This window comes from Zonotrichia leucophrys, chromosome 11 (genome assembly GCF_028769735.1).
Source record: "Zonotrichia leucophrys gambelii isolate GWCS_2022_RI chromosome 11, RI_Zleu_2.0, whole genome shotgun sequence".
Lineage (NCBI taxonomy): Eukaryota > Metazoa > Chordata > Aves > Passeriformes > Passerellidae > Zonotrichia > Zonotrichia leucophrys.
In genome coordinates, this window is record NC_088181.1 from 2,740,551 (window position 1) to 2,755,421 (window position 14,871).

General features: G+C 54.4%; 1 protein-coding gene across 1 annotated transcript; it reads left to right on the plus strand.

Annotated features, from left to right (window-relative positions):
* Positions 1 to 1,874: 1,874 nt before the first annotated feature.
* FOXF1 (forkhead box F1) lies at positions 1,875 to 4,662 on the plus strand. The gene is made up of 2 exons (XM_064723270.1): positions 1,875 to 2,934; positions 4,502 to 4,662. The coding sequence occupies exons 1-2, from the start codon at positions 1,875 to 1,877 to the stop codon at positions 4,660 to 4,662; spliced, it is 1,221 nt and encodes a 406-aa protein (XP_064579340.1).
* Positions 4,663 to 14,871: the final 10,209 nt, after the last annotated feature.

A 14,871-nucleotide genomic window follows, 5' to 3' on the forward strand; every position in this document is an offset into this window, starting at 1 on the left:
GCTGCTCACAACTGCTCGCCAATAACGCGGAGGGAGTTTGGAAACCCGATCGGTGCCTATCTTTCCTTTAAAAGGTATTAAATTATCATTAAAACCTTGAAAAGGGAAGCTGGAAGACGAAGGGATTGGGGAGGGGGGTGTCCCCTGTCTCTCTTTGCTCAGGGATGCGCCCACAGCCCTGCGGCGAGGCCTGCAGCGGGGTGCGGGGGAACGGGATGGATTTTTTCTCCCCTTTTCCCTTCTCTTTTCTTTTCCCCGATGTCGGGAGGGATCAGGCGGCAGCAGCAGGCACATCGGCAGCCCTGAGAGCCCAGGCTCCTTCCCCCGTGCCCACCCACAATGTCACCACCCCCGCACCGCGCCGCTTTCCACGCGCGGGCCGCGACAAGGTGACAAAGGTTCCAAGCGACTTACCTCGAGTGACAGCTCTGCCGGCGGCACGGTGCTCAGAAAGGCGGTTTTAGGGGGACAGGGGAGGGAGAAACGGGGGTCTGTACCCCTCTGGGGCTCTATTCTCCTGCCCCCCACCCGCCGCGTGTGCCCGCGGCACGGCCGGAGCTCAGCGACAAACTCCGGGCACGGAGCCGCGAAACTCCAGCACGGATTTATACACACCCCCCTGAAAAAAACCCCAAACAACCCAAAACGAACCAAGCCACCCTCATCCCTAAAGCAGCTCCGGAGCGGGCGAGGGGTCCGCAGCCCGTTCGCGGCCCCGTTCGCGGCGGCGGAGGCAGAAAAGGGCATTTCGCGAGGCAGCGGCAGTTTTCGCCGATTTCTTTTTATTAAAGCACCCCCGAGCCCGTGTTTACATTGCGCAGTATAAACATCCTGCCCGGGCCCGCCGAGCTTAAAAAGAGCGCACGAAGAGGGGGTTTGAAGTGGGTGAAGCTGCGCGCAGCGCGGAGCCGGGCCCGGGCAGCGCCGCGCTGCCCCACGCCACGCGCGGAACCTCCGCGCTGCCCTTCCCCGGCCCGCGGGGCCCGGGCTGGGCTTTCCAGGGCTGGGAAAAGGGCAGGGAGGGGATGGAGGAGCCTCACGGTCACGCGTGGCATAAATCACACATACACACACACACAGAGATACACGCGCGGTTCTCTCCGCGGCGGGCAGGGGCGCGGCGTGCAGCCCCCCCGGGTGGGGCAGGGCAGGGCGGCGTGGAAAGGGCTCTTTAAAAGCTGCCCACCAGCGGGGAGCGGCGGCGGAGGGGGCCGGCACGGGGCCGGGAGGGCGGGGGGGAGCGGCTCGGGGCGGGGATCTCCGCTCCGCGCTTACGTCTGTCAAAGGAGCGGCAGACGCCGCTGCGAGAGATAAAGTAGAAGGCGAGCGGCGGGACCGGGGGCAGACTCGACAGCCACCGCGATGGGAAGCAGCTCCCCGCAGCAGCGGCAGCGCCAGCCCAGCTAAAGCCTCCGGAGGGGACGGCGGCGGCCCCGGGAGCCCGGCCCGGCGAGGGGCAGCGGGGCAGGCGCGGGCGGCGGCCCCGGCTCGTCTCTCTCTCGCAGCAGCAGCAGCAGCAGCAGCCGAGCTCAGCTCGCTTCCACCCGCCCCCCCATCCCGCCTCCCCCCCGACCCTCCGCCTCTCGCTCGCCTTCTGCAGCCGCGCTCGGATTTAGGGATAAAGTGGGAGGAGGAGGAGGAGGCAAAGGGGGGGTGGGGGGTGTCGTCGCTTCCATTTGTTTATCCACGGAGGGGTGAAGTCTCCCGGTGGAAAGCGAAGCCGCCGGGGGGCCGGGAGGACGCCGCAGGGAGGGCGGTGGGTGAGTGGCGAGCCCCCAGCAGCGCGGCCTTTCGCGGGGGCGCTGGGGGGGCGGCAGCAGGAGGAGGAGGAGGAGGGCCGGGGCTGGGGCTGGCCGCCGCGGACCTGGCCGTAGATGACTGCAGAAGCGCAGCAGGCTCTGTCCTCTCAGCCCCCTCCTCCTCCGGTGCAGAGCAGCTACGGCCCCATGTCCTCGGTGGCTGAGAAGCAGCCGCAGAGCTCGGCCATGGACGCCGCCTCCGCGGGGACCGGCGGCGCGGCCGGCAGCGCCCCGGGCAGCGGCGGGGCCCCGGGCGGCGGCGGCCCCAAGGCGAAGAAGACGAACGCGGGGATCCGGCGGCCGGAGAAGCCGCCTTATTCCTACATCGCCCTCATCGTCATGGCTATCCAGAGCTCTCCCTCCAAACGCCTGACCCTCAGCGAGATCTACCAGTTCTTGCAGAGCCGCTTCCCTTTCTTCCGAGGCTCCTACCAGGGCTGGAAAAACTCGGTGCGCCACAACCTCTCGCTCAACGAGTGCTTCATCAAGCTGCCCAAGGGCTTGGGACGCCCGGGCAAGGGCCACTACTGGACCATCGACCCGGCCAGCGAGTTCATGTTCGAGGAGGGCTCGTTCCGCCGCCGGCCCCGCGGGTTCCGGAGGAAATGCCAGGCGCTGAAGCCCATGTACAGCATGATGAACGGGCTCAGCTTCAACCACCTCCCCGACAGCTACGGCTTCCAGGGCTCGGCCGGCGGGCTCTCCTGCCCCCCCAACAGCCTCTCCCTCGAAGGGGGCTTGGGGATGATGAACGGGCATTTGTCCAGCAACGTGGAGGGGATGGGCCTGGCGGGACACTCCGTGCCCCACCTGCCCGCCAACGGTGGGCACAGCTACATGGGCGGCTGCACCGGCTCCTCGGCCGGGGAATACCCGCACCACGACAGCTCCGTGCCCGCGTCCCCGTTGCTCCCCGCCGGCGGTGTGATGGAGCCGCACTCGGTTTACTCCAGCTCGGCCTCGGCGTGGGCGCCCAGCGCCTCGGCGGCCCTCAACACCGGCGCGTCCTACATCAAGCAGCAGCCCCTGTCGCCCTGCAACCCCACGGCCAACCCGCTCTCCTCCAGCCTCTCCACGCATTCCCTGGACCAGCCCTACCTGCACCAGAACAGCCACAACACCGCCGACCTCCAAGGTAAGGCGCGGCCACGCGCGAGGGGCACCCGCGCAAACGGGGCTCGGCCGGGGCTGCGGGCCCCGCCTGGATCCCGGCGGTGCCGCTGCCAGCCGGGATCCCGCTTGGTGGGCGGCTTTAATGCTGGTCCCGAGGGGAAGATGCCTTGTCCTCGCTGCTCGTCTCCTTTCCCGGGGTCAGCCCGTCGGGGCTCTCCCCGCTGCGGGGTCGGGGCTTCGTTTTTCCCGGCGGCTCCCTCACGTCCAGGGCCGCCCCAGGCCTAAGGCCGGTGGGCTCAAGCAGCGGGGAGCTGCGGGAAGGAGAGGCCAGGAATGCTCCCTTGGGCTCTCCCACCTCCATCGGCACTTGGAGGGAAAAGGGAGGAATTCCCCATCGCCATCCCACCCTGTGCCACCCCAGCCCCTTCCCCGCCATCAGCTGTGTTTTTCGCACATCTCAAGGCCGTGTTTTCCAGGCCCATCACCTCACTCCATCCGCCGGCCAAGCCGAATCCCCTGGCCTGGATTCCCCAAATCCTCCCGCTCCCCAAAACCCCGGCTCAGTCTCGTCCCTGGAGCTGTCGGGGCTGCATTTGCCCTGAGGCTTGGAGCGGAGATGGTGTTTGGCCGGGAACAGGCCTCGAAAGGGACGAGGCCAGCGCTGGGTTTCGCTTTGCTGCCCAAATTCCGCTCGGGCTGCGGTGGCTGCGGAGCTCTCGTGGCACGGGGGAGCCCCCGAGTCATGGGCGGGTGGTGGGGCAGATTTGGGGGTCCCTGCCCATCACCCCGGGCCTTCGGGGGAGCGGGACGTGCCTGACAGGAACGGCTGCGAAGCGGAGAACAAACGGGTCAAAAACACAAAGCGAAACGGGGAAATGCACCAGCCGGGCCGGGCCGGAGCTGCAGAACCCGGGCAGAACCCCGGGCAGTGCCCACCACGGGCACCCTCCAGTCCCGGGGCGGTTCCCGGAGCTCAGCGCATCCAGGGCCTCTGGAAAACGGAGCTGGGAATCCGCCCCGAGGAGCCCCCGGGCCCGTGCGCGGCCTTCACGGAATCGCTCCGATTTTCACCTAAAAGAGCAGCGGGAGCGCTCCGGGGCAGGGCACCCCCTGCCCAGGGCACCCCCAATTCCCGGGGCGCTTTTCCATGCCGAGGTGGCGGAAGGGGCGGCGGGAACAGCCCCGCTCCCGGCGGCTCTCGGCCCCACCGCCGCTCCCGGAGCTGCCCCGCTCCGCACCCGGCGCATTTCCCGCACGGGCCGAGGCGCTGGGAAAAGCAGCCTGGGCGAAAGAAAATAAATCCAAGTGTCGAAACAAAACCAAAAAACCCTAAACCCGAGGCAAATCCCTTCTGCTCGCAGCGCCCTCGGGCCGGGCAGGGAATCGCCGTCCCGGGGCTCTCTCTGCCGCACCTGCACCCGCGGATCCCAATGTGCCAAAACAGCCCCAAATCCGCGCTCGGAGCGGGCCGGGCGGGCGGGTTGGGTTGTTGGGATTTTTTTAAACCCCATCCCGCGTTGCTGGGATGTTGTTCACCCTCTCCTGCTGAACTTCTTGGCGCTGCTGACCATCTCTCCCCCGTCCCGCAGGCATCCCGCGGTATCACTCGCAGTCTCCGAGCATGTGCGACCGAAAGGAATTCGTCTTCTCTTTCAACGCCATGGCCTCCTCCTCCATGCATTCGGCGGGCAGCGGCTCCTATTACCACCAACAAGTGACATACCAGGACATCAAGCCGTGCGTTATGTGAGGAGCCGGGCCGGACAAACCCCGCTCCTGGGGCCGGAGCCGGGCCATGAGCATCCCCCAGGACGCTCCGGGTGCCAGGGGATGTCCCGTGTGCCATGTCCCATGTCCCAACCTGGCTTTGGGCAGCAGGAACAGACCGGAGATGGGCGCTGAGCATCCCCCAGGACGCTCTGGGTGCCAGGGGATGTCCCATGTCCTATGTCCCCATGTCCCAGCAAGGCTTTGGGCAGCAGGAATGGACCGGAGCCGGGCCCTGAGCATCCCCCAGGACGCTCTGGGTGCCTCCCTCGGGACGCTCAGGGTGCCAGGGGATGTCCCATGTCCCCTGTCGCCTGTCCCATGTCCCAGCCTGGCTTCGGGCAGCAGGAACGGACCTGAGCTCCGGCAGCGAGCTGAGCATCGAGCCCGTCTGTGCCTCCTTCTTCTGCTCGGGGAGGGATGGAGGAGAAAGCAAAAGCAGCCCCCGTGTCCGTCTGTCTGTCCCGAAAGCCCCGGCTGCGAGTTTGGGGTGAGGCTTTGCCAAATGAGGTTTTGATGCTTCTTTAAAAACAAAAAAAAAATTGCAAACTCAGTTTGGGAGTTGGCGGTGAGCGATGCCACCAGGGCTGGAAAAGACCCCGAACTCAAATCCCCTCGGTGCTGTCTCACTTCGAGCCCGGAAAAAAATACTTTTAAAATTTTTTTTTCCTTCCTTTTTTTTTTTGAATTTTTTTTTTTTTTTTTTGCCGGCCAACACCCAGCGGGCAAAAAAAATCTCTCAGAGGGATTTTTTGGAACTATGAATTTTGGGTTTTTTTGCCTGCATAAAGACTGCAGGATCAGACCCTATGCAGAGAGAACAAGGCACTTTGGAAAGAGACAGCCATGCTCATCCTGTTATTTATTCTACAATTCTTTTTTGTTGTTGTTGTTGTTGCTAATAATCGAGACACGAATAGTCTCAGTTGATCAGTATTAAATCGGGGAATCTCTGTTGGCAATATTTGCCATATAGATTTGGGTTTTTTTAGTTAACCTTTGTAAATTTGCAAGCGACCGTGGTCTCTGTGTAAAGACAATCCTCCATATGTTTTTATAGAAATATATATATAATGAAGGATTATTCCCCTCCCTCCCCTCTCTATTTTTTTTTTCCACCCTGACGTTGTACAGTTCGGTGACACCTATTTTAATTCTTTCTGCACTGTATAAAATTGTAATTATGTGGGTTTGTTTTTTTGATTTTTTCGTTTTTTTTTTTTTTTTGTGTACGTTTTGTCCCTAAAGGAAAAAAAAATCCCGAAATAAAACCTGTATGTTATTTGTACATGGGCTTCACGATTGTATGAGCAGCAAATAAACGAGCATGCAGTGTAATTAAGCTTAATTAATGAGGAGTCCGGCCCTGCAAACCCTCGGGCAATAATTCCCTATCCCGGCACAGACTCAAAATCGGCTTTTTAGGGTTTTTTCACCTTGGTAAAGTCCTGCTTGCCAATTTCCCTGCTGGGAAATATTTCAATTGAGGCTATTGAAACGCACGAGGAGGAAAAGCGGCGGTGCTTTTTATTTTTAGCTTTTTATTATTAGGATTATTCCATTTTTTTTTCCAAGGCTAAAGGCGCTGTTTGACAGCTCTTTGCCTCTCCCTCGAATTCCAGGCGTGAGGCTGCCGGGATGAAACCCGCGGCTCCTTTTTCCTCCTCCTCCATCCCGGGAATTTTCCGGCCCTTCTCTCCTCATCGGAATTTTCCTGTTCCTTTTTCTCTCCTCCATCCGAAAATATCCGACGCAGAAAATTATTTATTTTCCGATGAAAAATAATAAAATTTATAATCGACGCACTACCCAAATTAACTCAAATTATTAGGAATTAATAAACAGGATAAAAATTAAGCAGATCAACCGCACCATCTCCGTTGTGCACAGGGCAGTGATAAATCTGCATTTAAATATTTGTATTTTCCTGTGAAGTTTTAAAGGATTTTGGCTAATTCAGGATCCACCAGTATCCAGAATTTTTTGCTTTAATTCGTGGGCCAATCTGTCTCTATTAATATTCAATATTAACGCCCATAAAAAAGAGATGCAGGGGAATTAATCTGATTACGTGGTTGTGGATTTCTGCCTTTAGAGAGGGAAATTTAATCACTGCACACTAATTAGCCCAGCTTAATTAAAATCCAAGTTCGCTGTAACAAGGGAAAAATTTATAATATTATTGTAATTAAGCAAAGCTTTATTAGAGCTGGGGAGGCCTTTTCAGAGTGGGGTTTTTATTGTTGTTTTCTGGATTTTTTTTGAGGAGCATTGTGGGGGTTTTGGTGTTTTTTTATAAATTTTGTAAATGTTTTGGGGGGTTTTAAATATTATTTTAGATCTCTTTAAACCAGCAGCAATCTGCCTGCAGCATTATTGATTTTCCTGATTTTTATGCTTTTCTGGGCTGATCTTTCCCACATCCCTGTTAGAGGTGAGCACGTTGTCTCCATCCTTTTAGATACAAGCTGCAACCAGAAGGTTTTTTACTCCTGAAGCAAATATCTGTACTAGGTGTGGCTTCAATAATGGTCCAGGGTTAGGAGCTCAGCTCCTTGAAATGCCACTGTCACTCCCAAGGTTTGTTTTCATCCCTTTGGGTTGATTTTGGGTGGAATTTGGGTAGATTTGGGGTTGATTTTGGGTCCTGTTTGGCCGGGCAGGGCAGGCAGCACCTTGTGAGGCTCAGGCCCAGCTCGCAGGGGTTCTGTATCTGCCCCCCACCAAAGCCTGATGTGATTCATTCCTCTCCCTCCCGTGGCTTTCCAAACCTGGAAAAACAGAGCAGCTGCATTCCGGGGACGCCACATATTCCTCAAGCCAGTGAGCTCAGTCTAAACAGGAGCTCTCCATCCCAGAGCCCTCCAGCAGCCAGGAGGGACCAAAACCCCCCAGCTCCTGCAAAACCCCCAACTCTGCATCTGCAAACCCCCAATTCTCCATCTGCAAAACCCCAAATTCTGCATCTGCAAAACCCCAACTCTGCATCTGTAAAACCCCCAGCTCTGCAAAACCCCAACTCTGCATCTGCAAAACCCCAATCTGCATCTGCAAACCCCCAATTCTGCATCTGCAAAACCCCCAATTCTCCATCTGCAAAACCCCAGTTCTGCATCTGTCAAACCCCCAATTCTCCATCTGCAAACCCCCGATTCTCCATCTGCAAACCCCCAATTCTGCATCTGTAAAACCCCCAATTCTGCATCTGCAAACCCCAATTCTCCATCTGCAAAACCCCCAATTCTCCATCTGTAAAACCCCCAATTCTCCATCTGCAAAACCCCCAACTCTGCATCTGCAAACCCCCAATTCTCCATCTGCAAAACCCCAATTCTGCATCTGCAAAACCCCCAATTCTGCATCTGCAAAACCCCCAATTCTCCATCTGTAAAACCCCCGAGCTCCTGCAAAACCCCCAACTCTGCATCTGCAAAACCCCAATTCTGCATCTGTAAAACCCCCAATTCTCCATCTGCAAAACCCCCAATTCTGCATCTGCAAAACCCCCAATTCTTCATCTGCAAAACCCCCAACTCTGCATCTGCAAACCCCCAATTCTGCATCTGCAAACCCCCAATTCTACATCTGTAAAACCCCAATCTCATCTGCAAACCCCCAATTCTCCATCTGCAAAACCCCCAATCTTCATCTGCAAAACCCCCAATCTGCATCTGTAAAACCCCCACTCCATGCAAAACCCCCAATTCTGCATCTGCAAACCCCCAATTCTGCATCTGCAAAACCCCAACTCTCCATCTGCAAAACCCCCAATTCTCCATCTGTAAAACCCCCAATTTTCATCTGTAAAACCCCCAGCTCTGCAAAACCCCCAATTCTGCATCTGCAAAACCCCCAATTCTCCATCTGCAAAACCCCAAACTCTCCATCTGCAAACCCCCAATTCTGCATCTGCAAAACCCCCAATTCTCCATCTGCAAAACCCCCAACTCTCCATCTGCAAAACCCCCAATTCTCCATCTGCAAAACCTCCAAACTCTCCATCTGCAAAACCCCCAATTCTGCATCTGCAAAACCCCCAATTCTCCATCTGCAAAACCCCCAATTTCCTCGTAACCTCAGTCTGCAAAACCCCAATTCTGCATCTGCAAAACCCCACTCGCATCTGCAAAACCCCCAATCTCCATCTGCAAAACCCCAACTCTCATCTGCAAAACCCCCAACTCTCCATCTGCAAAACCCCAACTCTCCATCTGCAAAACCCCCCAGCTCCTGCAAGAAACCCAGTTCTCCATCTGCAAAATCCCCATCCTGCAAAACCCCCCAAATCTCATCTGCAAAAGCCATGGTTTCCCAAAATTCAGCCCCAGGATGGCAAACCCCAAGGCAAAATCCTCCCAATTCCTGCAAAAGCCCCCCAGCCCCTGCAAACCCCCCAACTCTCCATCTGCAAAGCCCAATGGGATTTTTCCCAGTATTTTCAGCAAACCCCAGTATTTTTTAGGCAAACCCCAAGCTGTTTGTGCATTTCCAGGAGTGGTTGGGCTCTGAGAGGAGGTGAGGAGGGATAAACTTGCCCAGAAATGCTGTGGGAGCCCTGGGAGAGCAGCGAGGCAGGGCTTGCTCAGAAATGTGGGATTTGCTGCTGGAAAGGCTCAGATCTGGCTGAGCTCAGCTGCTGGGGCTCAGCTCAGCACCAGCTCCCTGCTCCTCATCCTCACACCCCAATCCTAAGGGGAAATAACCCATTTTCTTTTGGGGTTTTGGCATTTCTACTTCAGGAAACAGCTTCTCATTGCTGATGTCCTGTGCAGGCCCAGGAACTTTCTACAGGGATGGAATTGCCCAGGAATTTTCTAGAGGGATGAAATTGCCCAGGAATTTTCTAGAGGGTTGGAGTTACCCAGGAATTTTCTAGAGGGATAAAATTGTCCAGGAATTTTCTAGAGGGATGGAATTGCCCAGGAATTTTCTAGAGGGTTGGAGTTACCCAGGAATTTTCTAGAGGGATAGAATTGTCCAGGAATTTTCTAGAGGGATGGAATTGCCCAGGAATTTTCTAGAGGGTTGGAGTTACCCAGGAATTTTCTAGAGGGATAGAATTGTCCAGGAATTTTCTAGAGGGATGGAATTGCCCAGGATTTTTTTTTTTTTTACAGGGATGGAATTGCCCAGTAATTTTCTACAGGGATGAAGTTGCCCAGGGATAAAATTTTCTACAGGGATAAGATTTTGGAGTGTGATGACAAACAGGGCCTGGTGTCTCCAGGCAGGTTGTCCCCTCTGGATCAGGAAATATTGGTGTCCCTTGTGCAGGGATTCTGGTGGCAAATTCTGGCAAATCCAGAAGATTCTGGTGCTTCCCTCTGCTCCTCCCAGGATGTTTCCCCCCATCCCCACAAGGCCCCCATGGAGCTGGAGCTGTGTCTGTCACTGTCACCTGCTCGTGGGCTCGTGTCCCCAGGGGTGTTTGTGAGCCCCACGTGGGGACAGAGCTGGAGGGAGCACAGGGATGGGGCAGGGATCCCAAGGAAGGCCTGGAAGAGGGGATGTGAGGCTGGGTCCCCTGTTGGGGGGCACACATTTTTGGGAAGGTCCATTGGGATGATCTGCAGCATTTTTGGGAGGCAGCATCGGGGTGGGGATGGTGCTGAGGGGTCTTTCAGGGATCCTTGGGGTTTGGAGGGTCTTGGGGGTTCTGGAGGGTCCTGAGGACATTGGATGATCCCAGAGGATTGGAGCATCCTGTGGGACAATTGGAGGGATCCCCAGGGGCTGAGGGGTCCTGGGACTTGAGGGATCCTGGGGGCTTTTGGACAATCCCGGGTGGGTTTAAGGGATCCTTAGGGGTTTGGAAGATCCCAGTGGGTTTGGATGATCCCAGGGCTGTTGAATGATGTCTGGGCTGCTGGATGATCCTGGTGGGATGGGATTTGGATCCTGGCAGGGGTTGGATGATCCTGGGGATGTTGGAAGATGCCAGTGGGTTTGGATGATCCCGGGGGGGGGTGGGGGATCTAGATGATCCCGGGGTGTTGGATTATCCTGGTGGATGCTGGATGATCCCAGTGAGATCTGGATGATCCTGGTGGGATTTGGACAATCCTGGGGGTGTTAAAAGATCCCAGTGGGTTTGGAAGATCCTGGTGGGATCTGGATGATCCTGGTGGGATCTGGATGATCTTGGTGATATCCAAATGATCCCAGGAGGATTTGGATGATCCTGGTGATATATCTGGATGATCCCGGTGGGTTTGGGATGATCCTGATGATATATTCGGATGATCCTGGTGATACCCGGATGATCCCATTGATATCCGGATGATCCCGGTGGGACTGGGATGATCCCGGTGATATCCGGATGATCCCGGTGACAAATTCGGATGATCCTGGTGGGTTTGGATGATCCCAGTGATATCCTGATGATCTCAGTGATATATCCGGATGATCCCGGTGATATATCCCGATGATCCCGGTGATATATTTGGGATGATCCCGGTGATATATCCGGATGATCCCAGTGATAAATTCGGATGATCCTGGTGGGTTTGGATGATTCCAGTGATATATTTGGGATGATCCCGGTGATATCGGGATGATCCTGTTGATAAATCCGGATGATCCCGGTGATAAATTCGGGATGATCCCGGTGGGATTGTCGATCCCGGTGGGTTTGGGGGGGGCGGTGCCGTTCCCGTGCCGGCAGCGCCACCTGGCGGCAGCGAGCGGGAGCGCCGGCCCGCGGCTGCCCCAAAATTTGGCTCCAAGCCCGTCCAGGTGGGGCCGGTTTGGAGCCTTTCCCCACCTGGTGGATGCTAAAAGTCTCGGGGTTTTTCTTTATTAATTAATTTTTAAAATCTCTTTTTAAATGTATTTATTTTATTTTCATTTTCCCCTTCTGGCATCCAGACCTGTGAGGGGGAATATCCCCTTTATCCCATCCTCACACCAGGTGAAACTCCTTTATGGAACACTTTGGGATCAAACCTTTTCCGTGTCCAGGTGGGACAGATGGGAATAGCTGGCATGGAAAAGCATGGAGTAATCCATGGGTACAGGCACCTGACACAGGATGCTCTCAGATGGGCTGGATTATCCAGATTTGCAGAAAACCTTGAAGATTTAACCTGTGGGAGCAACACCTGGAATCTTACCTGGGTATTTGGGATACCAAGGGATGAGTTTGGCACCAAGTTCTTAGCAGGTATAAAGGCTGAGATCCATAAGAATCAGTAAGCACCTGATTTCTCCCTCAAAACCAAAATATTTGGGATCTGTGCACCTCAGGGGGTTAAAGAACAGCTCTTGTCACTTTTGGAAGGGGACTTCAATTTCTGCAATGCTTTTGGGAGGCCACACCTGAACATCTGTTCCCTTTCCAAGCATAACTCCTGCCTGATGCTCTGCAGGAAAAGAAAAGGCAGTGCTGGGATGCTCCCGGGGGCTTTATCCCTGCCAAGGAATCTTTGCACAAGGAATCATCCTCAGGGATCAAACAGGTGGATGAAAGGAGCCCTGAGGAGCAGGAGGTGCCCCCAGAGCAGCTCTGCAGCTGGAAGCTGATGTTATTCCTAGAAATTCTCAGGTTGAGCGAGGAAAGGCACAGGGCTGCCCTGTTTTCTTTAGTAACTTTCCCTGTCAAAATCCAGAAAGGAATTAAAACCAGAATATTCATATCAGTGGTTGGACTGGATGATCCCAGGGGGTATTTTCCAATCTAAATGATCCTCTGGGTTTATTATTAATAAAACATAACAGAAGGAATAAATCTTATTGAGCTTCTGGTTTAATATCCAAATTTCCATTATCACAGGGTGCCCAGAGGAGCTGTGGCTGCCCCTGGAATTGCCCAGGCCAGGTTGGACACTGGGGTTTGGAGCAGCCTGGGATGGTGGAAGGTGTCCCTGCCTTGATGAGCTTTGAGGTCCCTTCAAACCCAAACCATTCCATGAATCAGTGGTTGCTCTGCTTCATCCAACTTCTGATAAATATTCCAACTGCAGTCTTAAAATTAATTAATTTTTTTCAGGGGAGCTGCAGATCCTTTGGAAAGTTTCACTGAGGGTGTCACTGTGCCATCAACAGGGATTTCCTTTCCTCACACACTTCTCCAGGTCACCTCAGAGATGTCTGGAACAACACCAGAGAGCAAATGGCAATTCCAGAGGTCAAACCATGGTTAAATCATGGCAAGGGATGTGGGGACACTGGCAGTGCCGCTTGGCAGTGAGAACAGGAGCCTGAGCACAGACCTTCCTTTATTGAAAGCAGCAAAGCTCAAAACCCTTGGAATGGCACAGAAAGTGCAGCTCTGTGGCTCAGCTCAGCTTCAGGCTAATTACTGCGAAAATAAACAACCACACCTGGGAAAGCAGGATGACATGGCCTGGAAAGCTTTGCAGGGACTTTGGGGGAACCAGGAGCTCCTTTGGAGCAGAATTTGCTGCAGCAGTTGTGTGGGGGTGAGGAGAAATCCCTGCACAGGGATGGAAATGTCACACTGCAGAGCCTGAGCAGTGCAGGTGCCTGGAAACACTCTGAGATCCCTCTGAAAAACACAACCATGGCTCTTGTCTCAACAATGATTCACCCTGAAATCTGAAGGAGTGGTAGCCATGGGTTTGGTAATGCTTAGAAATGGGGCAGCTTTCAGCACGTGAATGTTTCTCTTTCCCCCTGGCCATTTCACTGCCCTGTGTTGTTTGTTTTATTCTTTAAGGAAAGGTAAACCTGGCTTGGCTCAGAGTGTGGGAGGAGGGGGTGAGAACACATTTGGGTGACTTGGACACTGATGGAGGTGGCATATTTGGGGAAAAATTTGTTTTGTGTCTTATCTCCCAGAGCAGGAGCTGTGCTTTGTCCCTGGCAGGTGCTGGAAAGTTCTGGAGCAGGAGAACCAGGGGGATCAAAGGCTCCAGGTATCGCCTGGGAGACAAAATGTTGGGAACATCAGTTTTGTCACACAGAAAATCCCAAGAGACGCTTGGTTGAGGTTTTTTGAGAGCTTTTGCTGAGTTTCTGGCCTGTGCTCCTGTTGTTTTCCAAGGGGGTGGGAATGACCAGTCTATGAAGAACCATCTCTGCCTTGCCATCTGCAAAATGTGGATGTTCCTGGGACAAAATTCTGTGAAAATTCTGTATAAAAGTTCTCATTGGTGCCTTGTCTCCCAGAGCAGGAGTGTCCGGTTTTCGGCTGTTTGAAGGGCCTGGAAAGGCCCGGGGTGGCCTTGGGGCAGCCCGCGTATCAAAGGAACAGAAGAGGCTTCAGTTCTTTTCTCGGTCTCGGTGTTTATTAATTGTTTATCTAAAAGATTTTCTCTCGGCCCGACAGAGCTCTGCTCAGCAGCCAGCCATGAGCACACTGTGCTGCCCTCCGGACAGTCACCTATCTTTATACCCATGGTTACGTGTACAATATTTATCATTTTCCCCAATACCTTTCACCCTTATTGCCCAGTGCACTTTCAGTAATGACCAATCCCAAAGTGCCACCATCACCACAGAAGATGGAGGAGAAGAAGAAGAAGAAGAAGGACAGGACACGCCCCAATTCCTCCATCTTACTTCTCTAAACCCCCCTGTACAGAAATCCTAAACCCTGTGTCTCACCCTCTAATTAACCAATCCCTTCACCATTCACCCCGGTGAAACCCTCCTGTCCTCATACAGGTGTCGTCTCCTGTGTAGGATCAAAGTCCAGCCACCAGACACTTCTGGCAACATTCCAGGACTCCCGAGCCCCCCAAGGGTGCTCTCGGTGACACCTCAGTCCTGAGGTGCTGAGATCCCACACAGGAGCTGTGGTTTGTGCCTGGCAGGTGCTGGGTATCTTCATGGAAAGTTCTGGAGCAGGAGGACCTGTGGGATTAGAGCCACCCCAATGCTCCAGGTATCAAAATCTCCATTGGGATCACTTATGTCACAAAGAAAAGCCCAGCAGAGGCTTGGTTGAGGCTTTTTGAGAGCTTTGGCTGAGTTTCTGGCCTGTCCTGCTGTTGTTTTCCAAAGGAGCAGTTGCCTCCAGTCTATCAGGAGCCATCTCTGCCCTCCCCTCTGTGAAATGTGGATGTTCCTGGGGCTGCAGCAGAGATGGAGCAGAGATAGATCCATATCCTGAACTCATTTCTCCCAGGCACTTCAGTGGGATGCCCAGCCCAGAACAATGGCAGGATACACGACCCTAAACATTTCTGCAGGGCTTTGAAAAGATGAAAAGCAGAGATTTTGCTACCTA